Raw genomic sequence first — 23,895 nt, forward strand, 5'->3', positions numbered from 1 at the left:
AACTACCATTCCCAGTCCAGTACGTCTGGTGGCCACATGGGCTGAAAGAGTCTGAAATTTGTAGCCCCCAAAAGTACCTTTTTCCTGATGTGCATCTTTACATATTAACCCCAACCACTTTAGTATATGCCATGCCATACGTCAAGTCTTAAATTTGATTCATATTGTCCACTAGCAGAAAGTGAATACTTTAAAAAAATTTAAAAGAATACAGTATACCTTAAAACAGATCTAGGTATAGAACTAGGTATATAGACAGAAATTTCATCTGAGTACCTTCAAATTACATGAGGGTTTGTTGGGTATGGTTGGCAGTGGGATTTTTACTAAATGAAGACAGGCATTAAAAAGTAATTTTGCAAAAGTTAAGACAAGATAAAAATATGGTTTGAATGATACAACTCTTGGAAACTAACTCCAGGGTCATTCTAATGACCCCATAATACAGCACAGGTCGAAAACCAAATTATTGGCCTTGAGCAAGAAAGCAATCTTGTGTTCTCTATGCAAGAAGCCTGCAATTGATTAAGTGATGACTTCACCATAACTGTAATTCCTTTTTTTATTTACCTATACACTCTATTCCCCTGCCTTCACCATCATGTGCCTCATTCAAATTAAAGAACACAAAAAGAAAAACAAGGTGTACAAGTATGCATTTACTGTATCTTTCACTCTGATCTACAGAAATAGCTCTTGGTTGGAATTAAACAGAGTAATGCATTACAAGCACTGAATGCATAATATGCACTCAATATGCAGCCATTTCTATGAATTGCTTAGAGTTTTTAGGTGGTTTGAGAGAGGGGTGAGGGAGGCCATACACGTGCATAAAGAAAATCCCTCACTCAAAAGGGGTGGAGGCCTTAGATACAATCTCCTCCTATTTATCATGCTGCCCTTTCATCCATCCACAGGAAGATCAGGACCACACACACCAGAAAGACCACTGTTACCGACCATTAACAACCCATGACAATGGGTGGAGAAGGACTGCAGAAATGGGATTTTCCCTCACCCCTAGTCCTTTATCCTTCTAATGAGCCTATTCAGGGGGAAGTGAAACCAATGGGGAGGATATATCGGGGATCTCCTACCAACTCTCATCAGACTGAAGAAGCTACTTCCATGAGTAACGAAACGTTTCAACCTAACAAGAATGAAGTCTAGTAGTCATGACTCAACTTCCAGATAACTTCACCTGGATGACTGAGAATCTTCACAGATATGTTCAGAGTTTGGTTTTTTGGACTACTGTTCTCAGAATCCAACCACTGCGATGTTGGTGTGGGGCTCCCAGAGGCTTAATGAGGCTCTGGCCTCGAGAAAACTTCTTAGAGTCCGGCTGAATGTGAAGCTTGGCAAGAGCACTCTGTATATCCAGTGTCCTTGAAACTAAGGACACTGGTTATACAGAGCCTCTTATCAGACTGCTTCCATTCCTCCCATTTTAATAGCAAAGTAAGAGACTTACAGACTTAGACATGGAGAAAAAATGACATGAGAAAGTTCTTGGTGATTATAATATAGTATATTGGATATGGCTAAACATATATACAAGGCAAGATACATTTGGCATAACAACATTGAGAGCAATATTCACATAGAAGCAAATGACCACCAAACTTACTGCTGAGTGGCAAAGGTCTGTTCTGTCTCTGTTACATTTATACCCAGAACAACCAATCACATTTCACCATTACAGCTCGTCTTGGTTAACAAACATGCATTGCATCAGCTTGTTTCACCTGCATGCTATTAGTCATTACATTGGCTTTTACTTTACATTTGTGACTCTGCACTTTCATTACAATATTAAAATTTAACTCCCTGTTCACCAAAAGAACAAAATCCTGACATGGGAAGGCTTTAGCAGGTTAACTAAGGGATTCTAAAAGTCAAATTCTAAAAAAGTAACTTTTCTAAGCTCTGGAAATGCATGCTTCTAGTCAGTCAGGACTGGATGAACACCACACCTTGCAAGAACAAGGGTGCTGAGTAAATCCACTCAGAAGAATAATCTAGAGGCTTGGAGAACCTAATCATCAAGTGACAAAAACTACCATTACCTAGCAGAAGGAATCAAGTTGAGAGCTCCATTAAGAACATAGGTGAATTCTGCATGATCCTGTGCCACGAGAGTCACAAGCGCCTCACAGCAGGTTGTCCTGACAACCACATTGTCACTGCAGCACTTTTCCCAGAGCAAGTTCAAGGCAGGGGTCTAAAAACCAAAACAGAGGAGAAACAAACCCAAGCTGTCAGAATTGCAAATACAGCAAAAATCTGCCTGCACAACATCTAGCTTAAAATGCTGTTTGAGTAAAAACAGGAATGAAGTTTTGTTAAAAGAAAATCTCTCTCTGTAACTGTAACCTAGTTGTTTCTTCATCCGAAGCATTGCTCTTATACCTCCCACCTGGGTTGCTTGAATTCTTCAAATCTAGGTAAGGATGTTTTTTTAAAAATGCAGATTTAGTTTGAAAGAGGCCATCTCAACACAGTGAGTCAGCTAGTTGAAGATTCTCAATGCCCTGCAAGGAGGATACAAAATATTACATTCAAGCAGGAAAATGAGACATCCTCAATGGCTTTTTTCATGATGTTCACACCAATTTGGGCAAAATCCCTCAGACAAAATTCATAAGGTCCCCCCCTTTCCCTACTATGACCATGTGTACACTGATCAAAAAACAAACAGCAAATCCAGTGCTGCAACTTGTTTATTATTTGTGCAATAAGGCACCAGTCAGCACAGTTTCAAGTTCTGGACATTTACAAAAATATATGCCATCTCTCATTAAGAAAATGCTCATATTGCCCCATTTACCATGTGAGGACATAGTCAGGACATTCTATTCTAAATCCCAATGAGTCATGTTTTAAACACATGAGGCTGCTGATGAGAAGACTGCAAATTCTAGCAGATTTCTCTGGTTTCGTATATGTATAATTCAGGACACTGGAATCACACATTATTTCTGTCTAGAGAGATACCTTCATGATCCCCCTCTCCTTTACTGGTATGCAAAGTCATTCACAGCAGAAGGAGAAGCTTTTTCAGTAGAGGCCCAAGAATTGTTAAACAACTTCATACAGGAATTATAATTTTACACCTTATAGAAAGCCATGCAAACTAGATAAAAATCAACGATTTTTAAAAATCTAATTGATTTAAACTACAATTTAATTTTAAAGCTATTTTCTGATTTAAATGGTAAAAAAAAATGTGTTTTTTTAAATGTTATTTAAATCGAATCCAAAAAGAACTATTAAAAGGACAGGGAAATGTTGAAAATTTCCCTGGCATGCAGTCTTAAAGGATTCATGGTACATACAAACCCAGCTCTCTCCAGAGAATCTGTCATTAGCATTATAGTGTTTGAAAATATTAAGGGCTCAATTTTGGCTCCTTTACACCCTGAGAAGGATCTCCTATCAGCCATAAAAGAAGGGAACATAACCAGGACTGATTACCAATTATTTCATTTCACATAAGCAGATTTCAAGGTGATGCAGGAGAGAAAAAGCAAAAGCAAAGGAACAAACCTGGTGAGTGGACTGGTTTATCTTGTTAGGCAAAACATTTTCTTTCTGTACGGCAGCTACAAGATGGCCCACAGTCTGTGAAGGAAACATAAACCTTTCCATTAAGTTCTATATTGTTGCCCTGCAGCAAAAGACTAGCAGCTACACTGTAAAATCAAAAGGATTCAGAATCCATTGTATTCAACCTCTTGTCAACAGGGTTGGGCAACATTTAGTCCTCCAAATGTTTTGGACAACACCTCTGACCATTATACACTACAGCAGGGGTTTCTAGGAGCTGATGTCCAAAACTCCTGGAAGGCAAAACAGGTTCTGTATTCCCACCACAGATGATGAAAAATGGATAATGAAACATATGGCCACATACAATCCAAATAACAAAAACTAGCATTCTCTGTGATCCTTTCATATCACGTATAGTGGTGCCTTGCAAGACTATTTTAATTCGTTACATGGAAATCGCTGTCTTGTGAAAACATCGTCATGTGAAACCCAGTTCCCCATTGGAATGCACTGAAATCCATTTAATGCATTCCAATTGGGGGGAAAATCACTGTCTTGCGGAAAATGTCCATAGAAAACATCGTCTTGCAAAACACAGTTCCCCATACCATCTTGGGGAAAAGCAATCCCCTCACCTGCACTGCCTTTGGAAATTCAATGGGTCTCAGATAGCCTTCCCCCTCTTTCTCTCTCCAGCAACAAAGAGGGTAAAAGGAGTCAAAGTAGCCCCCTGACTCCTGATAATGACTCCTTTTGCCCTGATCCTTTACCACAGGGGAGAAAAAGAGAAAGAATGCAATACAAGACATCACCAGGACTTGCTGTCTTTGCAATAGGTCCTGATGAGGAGAAAGAGAGGTGAAAAGAAATCTAGAAAAACCAGGGAAATCAAAAGTGCAATTTCCCATTAACACAAATTATGCAGTTGAGTTCCCCACATTTGGTGAAAACACAGGGGTCAACAGCACACCCAAAGTGCAATAGATGAGCCTCTCCCTGGGAAAACCATTTTTACAACATGGTATTTCCCCTACAAGGTATGAGTTGGAATGGCCTTTGCATCTCCTGCCCCCTTCTGTCCCTTGACCCCCCCAAGTCATGGTGACCCCCTGGCTGCACCTCCCACTCAGTACAGGGCTGCACAGCCCCAGTCCTGCCAGAGGCCAAGAGAGCTCCTCAGTGTTTTGGGGTGCCCTGCAGGACCCCCATCAGGGGCTAGGTGTTCCTCCCACAATCCTCTAGTGCACAGGGGGGTCAGGGACACAATATACAGCCTTGTCGTACTCCTTTCCCAATTTTGAACCAATCAGTGGTTCCATATCCAATTCTAACTGCTGCTTCCTATCCCACATATAGATTTCTCAGGAGGTAGACAAGGTGATCAGGCACTCCCATTTCTTTAAGGACTTGCCATAGTTTGTTGTGGTCCACACAGTCAAAAGCTTTTGCACAGTCAATGAAGCAGAAGTAGATGTTTTTCTGGAATTCTCTGGCTTTCTCCATAATCCAGCACGTTAGCAATTTGGTCCCTAGTTCCTCTGCCCCTTCGAAATTCAGCTTGTACTTCTGGTTGTTCCAAGTCCATATACTGCTGAAGCCCACCTTGTACCTTGCTAGCATGTGAAATGAGTGCAATTGTACGGTAGTTGGAGCATTCTTTGGCGTTGCCCTTCTTTGGGAATGGGATATATATTATATATATATATATTACAATCCTCTGGACACTGCTGAGATTTCCAAACTTGCTGGCATATTGAGTGTAGCACCTCAACAGTGTCATCTTTTAAGATTTTAAATAGTTCAACTGGAATGCCATCACCTCCTCTGGCCTTCTTGTTTGTCATGCTTTCTAAGGCCCACTTGACTTCGCTCTCCAGGATGTCTGGCTCAAGGTCAGCAACTGCATTGTCTGGGTTGTCCAGGATATCCAAATCTTTCTGGTATAATTCCTCTGTGTATTCTTGCGACCTCCTCTTGATGTCTTCTGTTTCTCTGAGGTCACTCCCATTTTTGTCCTTTATCATGTCCATCTTTGCACAATATGTTCCTTTAATATCTCCAGTTTTCTTGAACAGATCTCTGCTTTTTCCCTTTCTATTATTTTCCTGCACTGGTCATTTAAGAAGGCCCTCTTGTCTCTCCTTGCTATTCTTTGGAAGTTACGTTCAATTTTCTTTAACTTTCCCTATCTCCCTTGCATTTTGTTTCCCTTCTCTTTTCTGCTGTTTGTAAGGCCTCATTGGACAGCCACTTTGCTTTCTTGCATTTCCTTTTCTTTGGGATGGTTTTTTTGCTGCCTCCTGTACAATGTTATAAGCCTCCATCCATAGTTCTTCAGGCACTCTGTCCACCAAATCGAGTTCCTGAAATCTGTTCTTCACTTCCATTGTGTAATTCATAAGGGATGTGGTTTAGATTATACCTCACTAGCCCAGTGGTTTTTCCTACTCTCTTCAGTCTAACCTTGAATTTTGCTATAAGAAGCTGATGATCAGAGCCACAGTCACCTCCAGGTCTTGTTTTTGCTGACTGTATAGAGCTTCTCCATCTTTGGCTGCAGAGAACATAATCAATCTGATTTCAGTATTGCCAATCTGGTGATGTCCATGTGTAGAGTCACCTCTTTTGTTGTTGGAAAAGAGTGTTTGTGATGACCAGCTTGTTCTCTTGACAAAGCTCAATTAGCCTTTGCCCTGCTTTGTTTTGAACTCCAAGGCCAAACTTACCTGTTGTTCCTTTTATCTCTTGACTCCCTACTTTAGCATTCCAGTCTCCTATAATTTCTTTGGTGTCAGTTCTAGACGGTGTTGTAAGTCTTCATAGAATTGGTCAATTTCAGCCTCTTCAGGATAGGTGGTTGGTGCATAAACTTGGTTTACTGTGATGTTGAAAGGTCTGCCTTGGATTCATATTGAAATCATTCTATCATTTTTGAGATTGTATCCCAGTCCATCTTTTCCCACTATTTTGTTGACTATGAGGGGCTACTCCATTTCTTCTATGGGATTCTTGACAACAATAGTAGATATGATAATCGTCTGAATTGAGCTTGCCCATTCCCATCCATTTTAGTTCACTGACTCCCAGGATGTCAATGTTTATTCTTGCATCTCCTGTTTGACCACATCCACCTTACCAAGGTTCATAGATCTTACATTCCAGTTTCCTATGCAGTATTTTTCTGTGCAGCATTGGACTTTCCTTTCACTTCCAGGCACATCCACAGCTGAGCATCCTTTTGGCTTTGGTGCAACCACTTCATTAGCCCTGGAGCTACTTGTACCTGTCCTCCGCCCTTCCTCAGTAGCATGCTGGACACCTTCCAACCTGAGGGGCCATCTTCCAATGTCATATCTTTTAGCCTTTTGTTCCTGTTCATGGGGTATTCTTGGCAAAGATACTGGAATGGCTTGCCAATTCCTGCTCCAGGTGGATCGTGTACCTACCCAGACATAATCATGTCTACCCAGACATAAATCAATTCCATTCTATAGGCTTACTCCCGTTAGTAGGCACAGAACTGCAGGCTTATAGTGGCAATTAACACATTGTAAACTTTTAAGCTATCATCAAAGCTACCAACATGAATTTGACCCAACTCTGAGAGGCAGTGGAAGACAGGAGGGCCTGGCGTGCTCTGGTCCATGGGGTCACAAAGAGTCGGAAACGACTTAACTAAACAACAAAACCTTTAAGCAGGGAAAGGGACATCGGGTGGGGTTTTTCCTGAGTTTCACTAGACAACATGTGAAGGATAATTTCCAACCTGAGAGAGAACAAGGTTTGTGGTGATTGGCAGCTATATTTCACTGATGTGCAGAATGGCGAGTCATGCGGGATGATGCAATGTCCACGACTGGCTGTATGCAAATGTGTGTGTGTGTGTGTATACACACACACACACATACATAAACGTATATATGTATGTATAGACGTATGTATGTGTGTGTGTGTGTGTGTATATGGACATGTACAGAAGATGTATGGATCTCTTCTTTGGATGCCATGCTGTCTTGCTGCTGGTTTGTACTACTGTATATACTGTAAATATGTTTTGGTGTTGGAAGGAGCTGCCTGTGTTTGTGTGAATCAATTGGACTGCCTGGGCTGGGACAAAAGCTCTGCTAACTTTACACCAACACAACTGCACTGTGGAAATACTGCTTGGAAATGTTACATTGTTTCTCAAATGGTAATTCAAAGATTCACAATGACTTCAGAACCCTGAAAAATGGATAATGAAGCATCATGTGTTTCGGGATGCAGCCATGGCTCTTACAGTTTCATGCCTTGGTGACTTTCTTTTCAAAATTCCCATCTATGTACTTGTAGAACATTTTATGGGCATCCCTTCTAAAAATATAAATAAGATATGCAAAGCAAAAAGTACCTTACCTGTGACTGTATAAAGGGGTTAGGAAAATCAAGTCTTTTCCTGATTTCTTCAGACATGCTTTCCACTTATGAACCATTCAGCCTTTGAAAATGAGATAATAAAATACAGTGACAAAAGAAAATATATGAACAATTAACACAACAATATTGTTATTATCAACAGGCAGCAGGAATCCAATATCCTCCTAAGTTTACGATGGAAGTCACCATCAGGATGGAGACAGAATATTAACCTATACCTTGCAAAATGAGGAGAACAGCAAACTCAACAAGGGTTCCAGCAATCTACAAACAGTCTTCTCTCCAGCCCACGATAAGTGATGGAAAGTCTACAGGTAGCAAAATAACCAACAACCTTCATTTCTCACCATACTAAGCAATCAACGTGCCATAATGAAAATAAGAATCGCCTAGGCAGCAACAATGCACAACATGCAGGTCTTGGTCTTCCTTTGAAAAGTCAGCAGGATATCACCATGCAGCCAGCTAAAAACAAGGAAAAAATGTTCCAAGGACAAGGTGAACTGTAGGACAGACTTGTTAATAATTCATTCCCCCTTGGATCCACATTTTAAGGTACTGAAGGAATTTGTGAGAATCAGGGAAGTTGAAAGCAATGCTGTCAGGAGACAAGACTCCATTATGAGTTTAGACTCCCAAGACGGAATAGTCACAGCTAATAGTCAGACTGACATACATCTATCCTCTTTAGGAAACAACAGTTGCATCAACAGAAGAGATCTGATAGTTTCAATGAGATAGAGCACTGGCTCCCTCTGGGTAACCCAGATGTTCTTGGATTGTAATTCCCAGAGGCCTTCACCACCAGCTGTGCTAGCTAGGGTTTCTGGGAACTGCAGTCAAAGAACACCTGGGTTACCCAAGGTTGGGAACCACTAAGATAGAGGAAACTCTTGAATAGTAGCTACTAGGCCGCAGCAGTAGTGGAAGATGTGGAGTCCTACAGAACCAAACCACTTGCATTTTGATTTAGAGGCCTGGCTCCAGAATGTTAATCTTAATTGCATCAATACTAGGTTCAATACCAACAATGAAGAAATTAAAGAAATCTCTGCATATTTATTATACTGGTATCCAAGACTGAGCCATCAAAGAGCAGCTATGAATGAACTAGAAGAGACCCTTAAGTACACACTATGGTATTCCTAATTACTATAAAGAGATTGAAGAAGGCTAAAAAGAACTGACCAATTTGAAATATGGTTTTAGAAGACATCATTAAAGTTACTATGGATCAACAGGAAGATAAATAAATAGTTCTAAATCAAATCAAGTCTGAACTCTCACTAGTAGTTAAATGACTAAACTTAGGCTCTTATTCTTCGACATATTGTGAGATGGTAAGGTTCACTGGAAAGACAAGAATGCTGGAAAGCAACAGGAAAAGAAGAAGATCTAAAATGAAATAGATTGACTCAATAAAGAAAGCAACTGCATTGAATTTTTAAAACTCCAAACATTGTAGTCAGTGACAGAACCTTTTGGAGATCATTGATTCACAGCATCACTACAAGTCAGAAGCAACCTAATGGCACACAGCAACAAAAATCCATCCAAGATCTATATCCACAATATTCCTCATGATGTCTGATTCATGGAGTATAAAGTAGAACTGGTATTCATAAGCCTTAAAAAAAATAGTTCTGCCAACACAGCCCACAATATCAGCAACAGCTTTTTGCAGTCACACTGCACTCTGCGATCAGCTTGTGACTGGGTGTTTTTCACATATAGTACTGCTAAGATACCTCAACTTGTGTATTTGATTTTCTGATTTTGCCTGATTAAATTTTATCAATCAATAAACCCCACAAATGTAAATCTTAGATTTTCTTTCCTTCTTTCTTTCCTTTTTTCCTTTTTCCTTTCCCCCTTTTACACCCTGCTTTTACAGCAGTAGGCCTGAGAGATGGGACCATTTATTTTTATTAATTAAATTTATCTCCTGCTTTTCTTCAAATGGGTTCCAAATTGTTCTCCTCTTTATCTTCACAACAATGCTGTGACTAAGTAAGTGTAACTACCCTACGCTAAATAAATGAGTTTCATGGCTCAACAGGGGAGAGGAGATCACCTAGATATTTAAATACACAGTCCAACATTCTGGCACCTACATCATTATGCCTCTCCTGAAAAACCGATCTTTCATCTCCTCTGAGCGCTGTTACAGCAGAGCCAAGGAGCAAGAATGCCAAAGATAACCATAATTTTAAATAAAAACACCTCCAAACATTGGCTTCAAACAAGTATATAGTTCTCTAGCATAAAAGATTTGTGGACTGTATGACCAAGAGTGAGATCCATGCTGAAACCCCAACAACTACACTGCAGTTCTTCTTGTGCACCGCTTTGGTGTGAGTTACAAACCTGGGCATGCTAAAATGAAGCACACCTTCTAGGAGGCTTTCCCCTGAAGCCCCCTGGGAGATTTACTGTAAATCAGCTCTAGAATTATTTGGTTAGGCTATCTTGTTCATAATTTTTTAGATTAGTTCATAAATAATACCATAAGAAAGAAATATTTCTCTTATTTCTTCCCATTTCTTCTTCCCTTTCTAAAGGATCCAGGGGATCCGCTCAGTCCAACAGAGCAACTATGGGAAGGATGCAAACTTAGCGCCTTATCCCTCTTCCCCCCACCGCCGCCGCCGCCGCCCCCCTTACTTCCACGAGGGTCCTCCCATTCCTCCCCTCCTTCCCCGATGGGCCTCCTCAAGTTCCGCCTGGGGACGACTTTTGCGCGCGGACACAGAGGACGGGAGCAATCCTGGGTGGCACTGCCCGCACGCCCAGCATGGCCGGGGACGGGGCTTCGCCCACGTAAACCAGACAGGGCCCTGCAGCTATCCTATCCCGGCGGGCAACTCACTTTGCAGACTTTCTGGGGAGGGGGGCTTCCTCCCGTTCTGCACAGCCACGTCTGACGAAGAGGGAGGGAGGAGAGCGCCGCTTTTGCCTGCTTCGTCAGCGGCGGGCCGACAGGGCGAACAGGAACCCTCCCGGCCTTCTTCGCCGGGGCCAAGAGACGGGAGACCGGGTGGGGGCGGAATCAATCCCTCGAGCTTTTCCGGCCGACCTTCCGGGCCTGCCTGCGCCCTTTCTTCCGCCCGCCTTCTCTGGCCTCTCGCGCTGCAGGCGGTGCTCGGGGAATCACGTAGAATTGCTTTTTCGTTTCTGTTTTAGTTTGGCGACGCTTTCTTTTTTTGTACTCCCTCTGCTGGCTAGGAAAATTGCAGGTCTGGCTTGGTTTCTTGAAGCTTTGCAGGAATACTGTCGGTGTACGATGGGGGTCGGTGGCCACCAAACAGTCATTTTTTGAGGTCGGAAAGGTGGTCGAGCGAGCCTTCAGCTTTGCTTTCAAAGTTGAGGGGCTGGGGTTTTTGTATGTAAGAATGACCCTCCTGGGTGTTGTTTCTTCCTGGTTCAGGGGCTACTTGATGAAGGTGCACACATACTACATGCAATCCTTTATGGGTCCTTTATGGTTGCTTGAATGTTGTTTTTCTGTTTTGGGAATTAGAGATAGTGGCTTTCAAGACACAGGTTTTGCATATGATAGCTCTATCATTTTCTTGCTTGCTATTGTTTATATATATTGCTCCTAGAAAGAATCAGGAGGCAACAAAAGGGAAGGATAAGGCCACAAACAATATCCTCCTTCTCCTGTGTCTTTATTGGATGGAAATGAGCCAGATGTGACCAGCATCTTAGCCCTTTAGAGATGCTGGAGAAGGCAAAAACCAGGTGCTAAGAGGCACTGTTCTAAGCTTGATTGAATGTAGCCAACGGAATGGTATGTCCATCTCCTTGTAACTGCTCTGTCATCAATTTAATAGAACTGTGGATCATTGTTTAGGTAGCCTTTTTGCATTCCAGAAGATGCTTCTTTGTTCTCTTGCTGAGCTTAGTTTACTAAACTTTACTGTGATATTATTATGCAATTAGAATTGATTGTGTAGGCTGTGTTTTGTCCCACAGCAAAGCTACCGAATGATTTTGCAGGACTTTGATGGATTGATATTGGTACCCTGTCACTGTTCCCCAAACAATTATTTTGTTACCTATTTTATATTTCTCTCCTTTCATCCAGTACAGAGCAACCAAATAAAAAAGAGGACAAGACTGTTGTAATTTTAATAGTTACTTAGAAGAAGAAATTTCATTATATGCAGTTTTTAATGCAAGCAACACTTACTGAAATTTCCTCCTCCACTTAACTATTAAAGGTACAGAAGCCTTTTTCATTTGGTCACCCTACTCCAATGAACTAATACATAAATGCATGGTTCTCCTTCCTATTTTATTCTCACTACTTGCAAGATTGGTGAGAGTGGTGGGCTCAAGGTCACTCCATGAATTTCTCGGACTTGACCTTCTGAGTCCCATTTCAGTACTTTAACAATACTTTAACAACAACATCACAATTCTGGTGTGGAATGCGGCACACAACCTAAAGTGGGTGGTGGGGGGATTGATAGGATTGTGGGATGATAGGGCAATTGGTCCCTCTCCCAATATAAGGAGCCCTTATTTTTAAAAAAACACATAGTGAGACTGGTACTAATTCATTGCTAAAACCATCCACACCTGAGCTGTGATTTCCTCAAGCATAGAGCAGTTTTCCTAAATGGGACTGTAGACAGTTCTAACATTTGTTTGTAGGTAGAGTGCCTATGGGTCTTATTTTATGGAGAACAGTTCTCTGTTTTCGAGATAAAGAACAATCAGAAGGGAGTCTGTACTTATTAATATATTAACTATGGTTTTGTATCAACACCCTCACCCAACACTAGCGGAAAATTAGAGGGAATTGCCACGAACCCTAAATAATTTAGTAACATGAGTAAGTATGGCCACTTCACTGCCCACCTGAAACTCAAGATTGTTTGTTTTTTACAATTCAAGCTTGGTTAATAGACATGTTATGCATTTTCTTTTCAAGAATGTCTGCTCTACATTCCTGTACACAGTAACATGTCTCTGCAGCTTTTGCTGCTAAGGTAGTGTGGTGGTTTATGAGGAGGGTGGTTTGAGAAGCGTTATAGCAGGATTGGACAAAGTGTAGCCCTCAGATGCTGTTGGATAGCAGTTTCCAATTCCCAGAATTCCTCATTTTTGTTTGAGCTGACCCAGGCTGATGGGAGTTGCAGTTCAACATTGGAAGTCTGTACTCTACGTCAGTTACCGCCAACCTAGCGGTTCAAAAGCATGCAAATGCAAGTAGATAAATAGAGACCACTTTGGTGGGAAGGTAACAGCGTTCCGTGTCTAAGTCACACTGGCCATGTGACCACGGAAGATTGTCTTCGGACAAAATGCTGGCTCTATGGCTTGGAAACGGGGATGAGCACCGCCCCCTAGAGTCGAACATGACTGGACAAAAATTATCAAGGGGAACCTTTACCTTTTACTCTACATCGGTGGTCCTCAACCTTTTCCAGTCTGCAGACTATTGGGGGGGGCAAGCGCCGTGCACGGACCGGTTAACAAGTGGGACACCACCGCGCTCACGGTTGGGCGTGTCCCACTCCTGCTACAGTTCCCCCAGCGCCCCTTCCATGCAGGGAAGCTGTTGCGGGAAGCTCGCCCGGGAAGCGCCAATGGCCGGTCACCGTGCTCGGTGTCACCCCACCCAGGGCGAGCGGCCGATCCTGCTGCTTCCTGCCCGGCCGTGGCCACCTCTTCCCGGGCAGGAAAGGTGGGCTGGGCCGGGCTGCATGGGACGCTGCTCCTCCGTGGAAGAGGTTCCAGGAAGGCGGCTTCCCCTCCGCCGCCGCCCCCGAGTGGGGCTCACGTTCTGGGGCAGAGATACACAGAGATAGCAAATTAAAAACTCAGCAAATCAGTTCAGATGCTGAAAGCCTGTCTTAAGTAAAAATGCCTTTGCTTTCCATCAGAAATCTTGTCTCAGGTCTAAGTAGGTTTTTGAGGAGATGCAATATGAGCCTGCTTTTTGTTTCTGCAAGCGGAAAAGCCCCAGACAGTTCTGTTTTCTCCTGTACTTTGTTTATATTTCAACAAAGGACCTAATTGCATGGACCATTTAAATTGTTTATTTTCCCTCCTTTTTTATTTTGATATATTCATATGCATAGTCACATGGCATATATACTGCTGGACCCATTCACATGACTTTCATTTCAATTGATTCATTTCATGTTATTTGTACTGGTTTTCTAGGCTACATGTGCCATCTCAGAAATCAATTCATTTTCGTCCTGTTTCTGGGTCCATGCTGCCCTAAAATTTTCTTTTCTTTTTAAAATGTTATAAGTCATATATTAATAAATTGGCATATATATTTGTCTAAGCAATATATCAATGAACTGTTGGGGAAAAATATATAAAAGAAAAAGTAAGCAATTTATTGCTAAGCATTTAAAATATTTTCTAAAATTGTTCAAATGCAGTGGCCATGGCACCCAAAAAACCAACCACTTTGCAAGGAAAATAAATTAACAGTAGCATTCACATGTGCCAAAACAATAGGGACTGAAGTGATACAGAGTTTGAATCATTTTTAAAAGGCAATGCCAGCAAGATGGAAAAAGCACAACTGGCTGGTCAAATGAATCCATTTTATCTATGTGTCCAGTAAATGGATATTTGGACTGCACCCAAATACAAGGGATGATAAACCCCATTGGGGAAGAGAAAATAGGTTAATTTGAGAAAATACACATTCCCCCCCAGTTTGTCTTGATTATAACAACACAGTGTGGATTCCGAGCTAATAGATCCACCACTGACATGGTATTCTCCCTCCGACAGCTGCAGGAGAAATGCAGGGAACAACAACAGCCACTCTTAGTGGCCTTCATAGACCTTACAAAAGCATTTGCTCTGGTTAGCAGGGATGGCCTTTTTAAAATACTTCCCAAGATTGGATGTCCACCCCGTCTCCTTAACATAATCAGATCCTTCCATGAGGGAATGAAAGGCACTGTAGTTTTTGACGGCTCAACACCAGACCCCTTTGACATGTGGAGTGAAACAGGGCTGTGTCCTTGCACCAACACTTTTTGGGATCTTTTTTGCTGTCATGCTGAAGCATGCCTTTGGAACTGCAACCGAGGGTGTCTATCTCCGGACTAGATCACACGGAGGGCTCTTTAATCTCTCTAGATTGAGAGCGAAGACCAAAGTCCAACTGAAATGTATGCGGGACTTCCTCTTTGCAGATGATGCAGCCATTGGTGCCCATTCTGCTGAAGACCTCCAACAACTCATAAATCGATTCAGCAAGGCCTGCCAAGACTTTGGACTAACAATCAGCCTGAAGAAAACACAAGTCATGGGCCAGGGTGTGGACTCACCTCCTTCTATTACCATCTCCACACAAGAATTGGAGGTTGTTCATGACTTTGTGTACCTGGGCTCAACCATCTCTGACACCCTGTCTCTGGATGTCGAGCTGGATAAACGCATTGGCAAAGCAGCTACCATGTTCTCTAGACTCACAAAGAGAGTATGGCTCAATAAGCTGACAACACATACGAAGATCCAGGTCTATAGAGCCTGTGTCCTGAGCACACTCCTGTACTGTAGTGAGTCCTGGACCATTTGTGCATGGCAGGAGAGGAAGCTGAACACCTTCCATATGCGTTGCCTCCGACGGATTTTTGGTATCATCTGGCAGGACAAAGTTCCAAACAGAGTAGTCCTAGAACGAGCTGGAATTTTCAGCATGAACACATTACTGAAACAGCGATGTCTATGTTGGCTTGGGCACGTCGTGAGAATGGCTGATGGTCGGATTCCAAAGGATCTCCTGTATGGAGAATTAGTGCAGGGAAATCGCCCCCGAGGGAGACCACGGCTGCGATACAAGGATATCTGCAAGTGAGATTTGAAGGCCTTAGGAATGGACCTCAACAGATGGGAAACCCTGACATCTGAGTGTTCAGCCTGGAGGCAGGCATTGCATCACGGCCTCTCCCAATTTGAAGAGACCCTTGCCCAGCAGGCTGAGGCAAAGAGGAAGTCACAAAAGCAGCAAAACCAGGGAGCTGGACAGGGGACAGATTGGATTTGTCTTCAGTGTGGAAGAGACTGTCACTCTCGAATTGGCCTCCTCAGCCACACTAGACGCTGTTCCAAGTCCTCCATACAGAGCACGGTACCATAGTCTTTCGAGACTGAAGGATGCCTAACTAACAACACAGTGGGAATAGTTTCTCCTAAGAATCTTGAAATCCAGGTAGGCTAAGACGGGAGAAAATGGTATTTTATATATTTCCAGATTCCATCATGGATGAAGATAAAACACTTTATTCCAACAATCTGTTAACCTGGTCAATGTGATGCAAATCCACCACCAAGCACATTGCCCCATCTGTAATAGTAAGTCACTAGCTGTCATTCACATTCTGTACAAGGAATCTCTCTAATAATGAGTGAAGCAAGATTAAACCAGGTATCAGTGGGACAGACAAAGGAACCATGCACCCTATGGCTTTCCTAGTTATGCATTTTTAAACAAGAAGTATTTGTTCCTATGCATGAAAAATTATTTTATGATGAACCCCAGGAAATAGACATGGGCTAGATATCATCAAAGTTAATGGAGGTATTGCATTACATCAAAGTTAATTAAAGTATTGTAGTACCGCAGCCAAACAGAGGTCAAGGGATGGGATGGCATCCACAGCAGAAGGGTGGAAGAAGAGATAGAACTGTTTGACATCAGCATACTAGTGACACTCCACTCCGAATCTCTGGATAACCTCCTGCAGTGGCTTCATACAGATATTAAACAGCAACGGAGAGATGATCGACTCCTGAGAAACTCCACAATTGTCATGAGTGCAGCTGAAGACCTGGAACCAGAAGGGTTAACTCAGGCTGAGGAGAATGCTGAGCAATCAGAAATACCTGAATTGACTCCAGATTCTCCTTCCTCAGCAGACAAGCTTCGGGCCAGGCTTCGGGGAAGACTTATGGCAAAAAGGTCAGAGGATCGCTCGAAGGCTGTCCACAGAAACATTTGGTCAACTAGCCCTATTGACAGGATGGAAAGGTTTCCAGCAGTTCAAGGGGCTGTTTTGCTATAAAAACAGCTCCTAGTCAGCTAGAATTTCTGTGGAAGCAACAAGTCAAACCTTTGGCTAGCATCCACGCTCCTACAACCTTGAACCGTGTTCCTGACTCAGGACTCTGACCCTGGACTACGTTGTGTATTTGACTCTGGACTCTGACCTTGGACTACGTTGTGTGAGGTGGTTTGGTAAATGGTTATCGGCTTTGCATTCTTGATATTCCTGACCTTGGACTGGTTTATCGGACTTTGGCTGTTGCAACCCCCGGGAACGTAAAAGAAATTTGAAGGAAGTGTGGAGGAGTTCCCAGCATTCTTGGCACAGTGTAAGCTGTATATTGAGCTGCGCGCCAGAGACTTTCCCACAGACAAAACCAAGGTATGCTTTATAATCAGTTTACTCAAGGGACAGGCAGCTAAATGGGCTACTCCTCTACTCCTTGCTCCTTCACCCCTGCTAACTAATTACCAGGGTTTTCTGGAACATATCTCAGCTGCATTTGCTAACCCCTTGCAAGCTGCTACTGCTAACAGAAAGATTCGGGCCCTGAAACAGGGAAAGGCTTCAGTTTCCCAGTATTCTACTGAGTTCAGACTCTTGGCTCAAGATTTACTCTGGAATGAGGCAGCTATTATGGACCAATATATGGAAGGGTTAGCTGATGGGATCCTGGATGAGCTGGCACGTGTAGATCGACCCAACACGCTGCAAGAACTAATCACTCTATGCTTACTCATTGATGGCCGCTTGGGGAGCCGACGCTTAGCACAGGGCAGTTCCCGTCTCCTGCAGTCACCCTTGACAGCCCCCAATACCAGACCGGAGGATTCTGAACCTATGCAATTGGGAGCAGCTCGGCCCCGCCTCAGCCCTGAGGAAAAAACACGACGACGCTCCCAGAATCTTTGTACTGTGGGGGAGCAGGACACTTTGCTTCTGGCTATTTGGTTAAGTGGCGTAACCTCAGCTCTGTGAAACCATTGCCAGTAAAAGAATTGCCCATGTCTGAATGGACCCTCAGACGTGGGGCACTTAGCTGGGTCTCCTGAACCATACCTTAACATCCCGGGACCATTCCTTGTACCAGTTAAACTCTGCCTGCCGGATGGATGTTGTTTGTTTGTTCATGCCATGGTCGACTCTCGGGCGGATCGCTGTTTCATCGACACAACTTTCGTGAAACAGCACCGGATCCCTATACAAGATAAAGAGATCCCGACCCTAGTCAAATCCGTAGATGGACGTCTCCTCCACTCCGGTCCTGTGACCCAAGAAACCCAACCAGTCATCCTCCAGGTTCAACACCATCAGGAGCAACTACAGTTCAACATCGCCCGTATGCCCCGTTTTCCACTTATTTTGGGACTTTCCTGGCTCCGAACCCATAATCTCCTAATTGACTGGACACGAGGAGAGTTACGTTTCAGGGACCCGTGTCCACATCTGGGTCCACCAGCTACCTTGGCCGCAGCAGGGTCAACAGACAAGTCTGTAATACCCTCGGATTATGAGGACTTTACCGATGTCTTCGAGGAGAAAGGGGCTGACCAACTACCTCCGCACTGACCCTTTGACTGTGCTATCAATTTCGTGCCTGGGGCACCCCTTCCTGTGGCACGGATTTACCCCATGTCGGAACCCGAACTCACAGCCTTAAGGGACTTTCTTGATAAAAATCTGAAACGGGGATTTATCCGGCCATCCACGTCGCCTCTGTCTGCACCTGTCATCTTTGTTAAAAAGAAGGGTGGGGAGCTCAGCCCCTGCAATGATTACAGAGCCTTGAGCAAGATAACTATTAGAGACCCCTACCATTGATCAGCGAACTTCTGGATCGCCTTAAAGGGGCACAAATTTACACCAAGTTGGATCTCCATGGCACCTATAATTTGGTGCGAATTCGTGCTGGCGATGAGTGGAAGACGGCTTTTGGAACACGTTATGGCCAGCATGAATATCTGGTCATGCCTTTTGGATTAACCAACGCTCCAGCGGTGTTCCAGTGATTCATGAATGTCATCTTTTGGGACTTGCTCAATCGCTTTGTAATCATTTACCTGGATGACATTCTGATTTATTCCCGAGACCCCGCTCAGCATACGGAACATGTTCGCCAGGTTTTACAACGGATACGAGAACATCGACTCTACGCCAAGCTGGAGAAATGTGAATTTAACCTGCAAGAAGTCGAGTTCCTGGGTCACATTGTATCTCCCCAAGGGATCCAGATGGACCCAAAGAAGATAGAGACAGTACTGAACTGGCAGAAACCTCGGAATCATAAGGACATACAACGGTTTCTTGGCTTCGCGAATTATTACCGTCAGTTCATACCATCTTATGCGGATGTAGCCACGCCACTGACCCACCTTCTCTGGAACAAAGAGCTGTTTCTTTGGACTCTGGAGGCAGACCATGCCTTTACCACACTAAAAACCTGCTTTACCATTGAGCCCATCCTACGCTATCCAGATCCCCGGCTACCATTCACCGTAGAAACAGATGCCTCTAGTGTCGTCCTGGGTGCAATACTGTCCCAGCGGGAGGACCCCTCACAACCACTTCAGCCCTGTGCGTTCTACTCCCGGCAGTTCACACCCTCGGAGCGCAATTACACCATCTGGGAGCGAGAACTTTTGGCCATCAAAGCTGCTTTCAAGGTTTGGAGGCATTACCTCGAAGGGGCCCGTCACCCAGTCCAAGTTTTGATGGATCATCAAAACCTGGAACACTTACAAACAGCCCGACACCTTAACCAATGGCAAATCTGATGGAGTCTCTTTTTCTCCCGGTTCAACTTCCGTATCACCTATGTCCCACATACCCAGAATCAGAAAGCTGATGCCTTGTCCCGCAAACCGGAATACGACATTCCAACCTCTGAAGAACCTCCGATCACACCTATCCTGCCTCCTTCAGTCTTTGCAGCCGTAACCACTCACTCCTCCCTGGCTGAAGAGATTCGAGCCAGTCAAGCTCGAGATCCCTGGGCCAACCAACGTCTGCAGGAACTTCAAGAGGGCTCTGTCAACGACTTTACCAACCACCAGGGCCTCCTATTACATCGTGGACGCTTATATATTCCTCTGGGACCCCTCCGAGCCAATGTCCTCCATCTGACTCATGATTCCCCTCCTACAGGACATTTTGGTCAGTACAAAACTCTGCACTTCCTCACACGAGAGTTTTGGTGGCCCCAGGTTCGAGCTGATGTCACCCAATATGCTGGTTCCTGTGAGGTTTGTCGTCGAGCCAAGGACGTACCAGCCAAACCTTCAGGTCTTCTACAACCATTACCTCTACCGGCCGGCCCTTGGGACACAGTATCTTTGGATTTTATCACAGATCTCCCGCGGTCACAAGGGTATACCTGTATCTTAGTAATAGTAGACCTTTTTATTAAGATGGCTCATTTTGTTCCATGTTCCAAACCTCCCACAGCTCCTGACACCGCTCAACTCTACCTCCATCATGTTTTCTGTCTACATGGGCTCCCGACGCACATAATTTTTGATCGTGGTTCCCAATTCACTTCCCGGTTCTGGCAAGCCTTACACACCAGTTTGGGTACCCAGGTGCACTTGTCGTCGGCATATCACCCCCAAACAGATGGACAGACTGAGCATACCAATGCCACTCTAGAACAATATCTCTACTGCTACACCTGTTACCAGCAAGATAATTGGGCTATCCTGTTACCCCTGGTGGAATTTGCTTACAATAATGCTGTACACACATCTACAGAACAGACGCCATTTGAAGCCAACTATGGGTACCATCCTCGCTTTTTCCTGGCTACTCTACCATCAACCATGGTTCCTGCTGCTGATGCCCATATACACGAGTTGCAGTCCCTCCAAGACTTACTCCGAGAGCAGCTTCAGCAGGCTAAAGAAGCTTATAAAACAGCAGCCGACCGAAAGCGACAAGAAGGGCCATCTCTGAATCCAGGAGATCAGGTCTGGCTTTCCACCCGTTACCTCCGCCAACCTGACCGATCCCGTAAGTTGGACCCTCGGTTTATAGGACCCTATGTAATCCTGGAACAAATCAACCCTGTTGCCTTCCAGCTGCAACTTCCAGATACTCTCCGTATCCACCTCGTTTTCCATCAATCTCTCCTTGTTCCTCTCTCAGCACCGGACCCTGCTCGACCTTCGCCCCCGGCTCCACTTCCACCTATTCTGATCGATGGCAAGGAAGAATATGAGATCCATCAGATCCTAGATTCCCGAATCCACTGAGGAGGTCTTCAGTATTTTGTAGATTGGGAAGGTTACAGTCCTGAGGATCGATCGTGGGAACCCGCCAGTAATCTACACACCCCTGATTTGATATGGCAGTTCCATGCTACCTATCCAGATCGACCTGGCCCATGTGAAGGGGGGAGCCCTGGGGAGGGGGATAGTGTCATGAGTGCAGCTGAAGACCTGGAACCAGAAGGGTTAATTCAGGCTGAGGAGAATGCTGAGCAATCAGAAATACCTGAATTGACTCCAGATTCTCCTTCCTCAGCAGACAAGCTTCGGGCCAGGCTTCGGGGAAGACTTATGGCAAAAAGGTCAGAGGATCGCTCGAAGGCTGTCCACAGAAACATTTGGTCAACTAGCCCTGAGTATTGACAGGATGGAAAGGTTTCCAGCAGTTCAAGGGGCTGTTTTGCTATAAAACAGCTCCTAGTCAGCTAGAATTTCAGTGGAAGCAACAAGTCAAACCTCTGGCTAGCATCCACGCTCCTACAACCTTGAACCGTGTTCCTGACTCAGGACTCTGACCCTGGAGTACGTTGTGTATTTGACTCTGGACTCTGACTAAGTGTTGCTTTGAAGGTTTGGGGAAGGTTTGGATGGATGGGGTGGGGCTACAAACAGCGAGGCAGCGAGGGAATTTGTGCTCTCCAGATTCCTGCTGCTTGCCGTGAATCCAACACCCCCCCCCCGAGAAATTGGGGGGGAGGGGGAGCCAGGAGAAGCTCCTCTGGGTCGTAGGAGGGTGGGGGTTTTCTGGGGGGGGGTGGAAGGCAACCACCTCTTTAGATTACCCTTTCTCCAGACAAAGGATTCCGTCGACGCCATGTTTTATGGCTGTCCTAGCTGTAAGCCCCGCGGCAGGAGGGGAAAGCAGGAGAATGTTATAAAGGACTGAACCAACAGGACTAATCAGTTCCAACATTTTGTGTGTACAAAATAAATAATCTCAAACGGCTGGATGGTGTAATCCTGAAGAGGCAAAAAGGCTCTAGCCTGGAACAGATCTGTTTTTTTTTACTGCATCACACCCGAAATAGAGAAGCAGATAAGGACAGAGACTTTCGTTTTCTGCTCCCTGTAAGAGGTTAATTTACAACCGAAGCTACTTATCTGTTGAGGAACTGACTTTTATTGCTTAAATACCTTACAGCTGCCAGCCGTGAAAAGTAAATAAGCTAAATTGGGGTGAATCTTCATAACAAGGAACGTCTCTTTAAATGAGGTGGATACTTGGAAATTAGGAGACAGTTTTGAACACTCACCTTCCAAATATGGAAACTTTAACACAGGATATAGTAGCGGATATAGTAAATGTTTTCCACAACGTACAGAGGAACATTCTTGACCATCTGAATTTTCAGTTTGATGGGCTTAAGACTGTCCTCTCTGGGATGGAGGAAAAGATACAGCACTGGAACTTTCCGTCACAACAGATTGAAACAGAAATCATCACTACACAGTCGCAACAGTTTGATGGGCTCAAGACTGTCCTTTTTGGGATGGAGGAAGAGATACAGCACTGGAACTTTTCGTCACAACAGACTGAAACAGAGAATATCACTACACAGCCGCAAAGGAGAGAGACAAAGGAGGGGAAAGAGACTCAGGTGGATGAGAGATGTCCGAACTTGATGGGTGTTTATGCAGATCGAAGAAGCGAGAAGGAAGAGTTGAAATATGATTACAAATTAGACATTCCTTGGCTCCAAATGGATATGAAAATTGAGGAAACTTCAAATCAGAGAGAAAATAGCCTAATAGGTTTTTATAGGTGGCATTTTAAAACTAGAAAAAAAGGGAAACTAATGTTAATTTTGATGAAATATGAAATTGGGATATCATTGTAACACAATCAATCTATAATGTGAGAGATACATAACATACCTATTCTCTGAAATATTGATATCATGTGAAATTTTGATATAGAACTTTATATGTGCATAGATTAAAAATAGAAAGTAATATAGTGTAGGAGGATAATTAAGGCCTTTATATAAAGATACTAAACACATATGAAGTATAATATGATTAGGTAGCCAATGTTAGATATGTTTGGTGTGGTTTTGCTTTGCTTTTGTTTCTCTAGTGATGATGTTTTATTGCTGAAATGTGGAGTTTTACATGATGGTAGTATTGATCTTCCAAGAAATAATTGGTAGCCAAGGATGTAAGAGAAATAATTATTATAATTAGTACAATTTTAGAACGAATGATATTTTAGAATTCTTATCAAGTAAGAAGGTTGGTACAGTCAGGTTTTTTTAAGAATGGATAACATTGTATGGAAATGCTTCCCCCCTGCCTATATATGTGGGGGTTTGTCTGTTTGTATTTTTTGATTTAGGTGTACTGTCTCTGTTTGTTTGTTTTTTGTGTAGGGTTGGTAGAGATGTTTTTTTTTTGTATGTAGGAAAAAAATCTAAATAAAATACTACTGTACAGTGGTGCCTCGCTTAACGAGCGCACCGCATAACGACGAAATCGCATAGCGATCCGTTTTTCGGATCGCTAATGCGATCGCTTAACGTCTTTTGAATAGGGCTCAATTCGCTTTGCGAAGACCGGTAAGCGTTTCGCTTACCGATCTTCGCAAAACGAAGCCCGACAATCAGCTGTTCGGCAGCCAAAATGGCCGCCGG

The 23,895-nt window shown here is 43.7% G+C and overlaps 1 protein-coding gene and 1 non-coding gene across 6 annotated transcripts in view; both read right to left on the minus strand.

Moving 5' to 3' along the window:
* FOCAD (focadhesin) overlaps positions 1-13,509 on the minus strand; it is a 249,024-nt gene extending 235,515 nt beyond the window's left edge. For 3 of the 5 annotated variants that reach the window (XR_013541436.1, XM_078384917.1, XM_020790338.3), the window contains exons 1-4: positions 10,838-13,509; positions 7,948-8,029; positions 3,550-3,624; positions 2,070-2,224 (exon numbers count right to left, since the gene is read on the minus strand). Coding sequence is in view for 3 of the 5 variants with exons in the window: in XM_020790338.3 (XP_020645997.3) it covers positions 2,070-2,224; positions 3,550-3,624; positions 7,948-8,004 (287 nt within the window). In the remaining 2 variants the exon portion in view is untranslated. The other 2 variants (XM_072992055.2, XM_072992056.2) reach the window with 2 other exon arrangements.
* Positions 4,434-4,597, minus strand: LOC140705142 (U1 spliceosomal RNA). The gene has a single exon (XR_012084650.2). It is a non-coding gene; the product is annotated as a U1 spliceosomal RNA (small nuclear RNA).
* Positions 13,510-23,895: the final 10,386 nt, after the last annotated feature.

The sequence above is a fragment of the Pogona vitticeps genome, chromosome 2 (genome assembly GCF_051106095.1).
Source record: "Pogona vitticeps strain Pit_001003342236 chromosome 2, PviZW2.1, whole genome shotgun sequence".
In the NCBI taxonomy this organism is placed as follows: domain Eukaryota; kingdom Metazoa; phylum Chordata; class Lepidosauria; order Squamata; family Agamidae; genus Pogona; species Pogona vitticeps.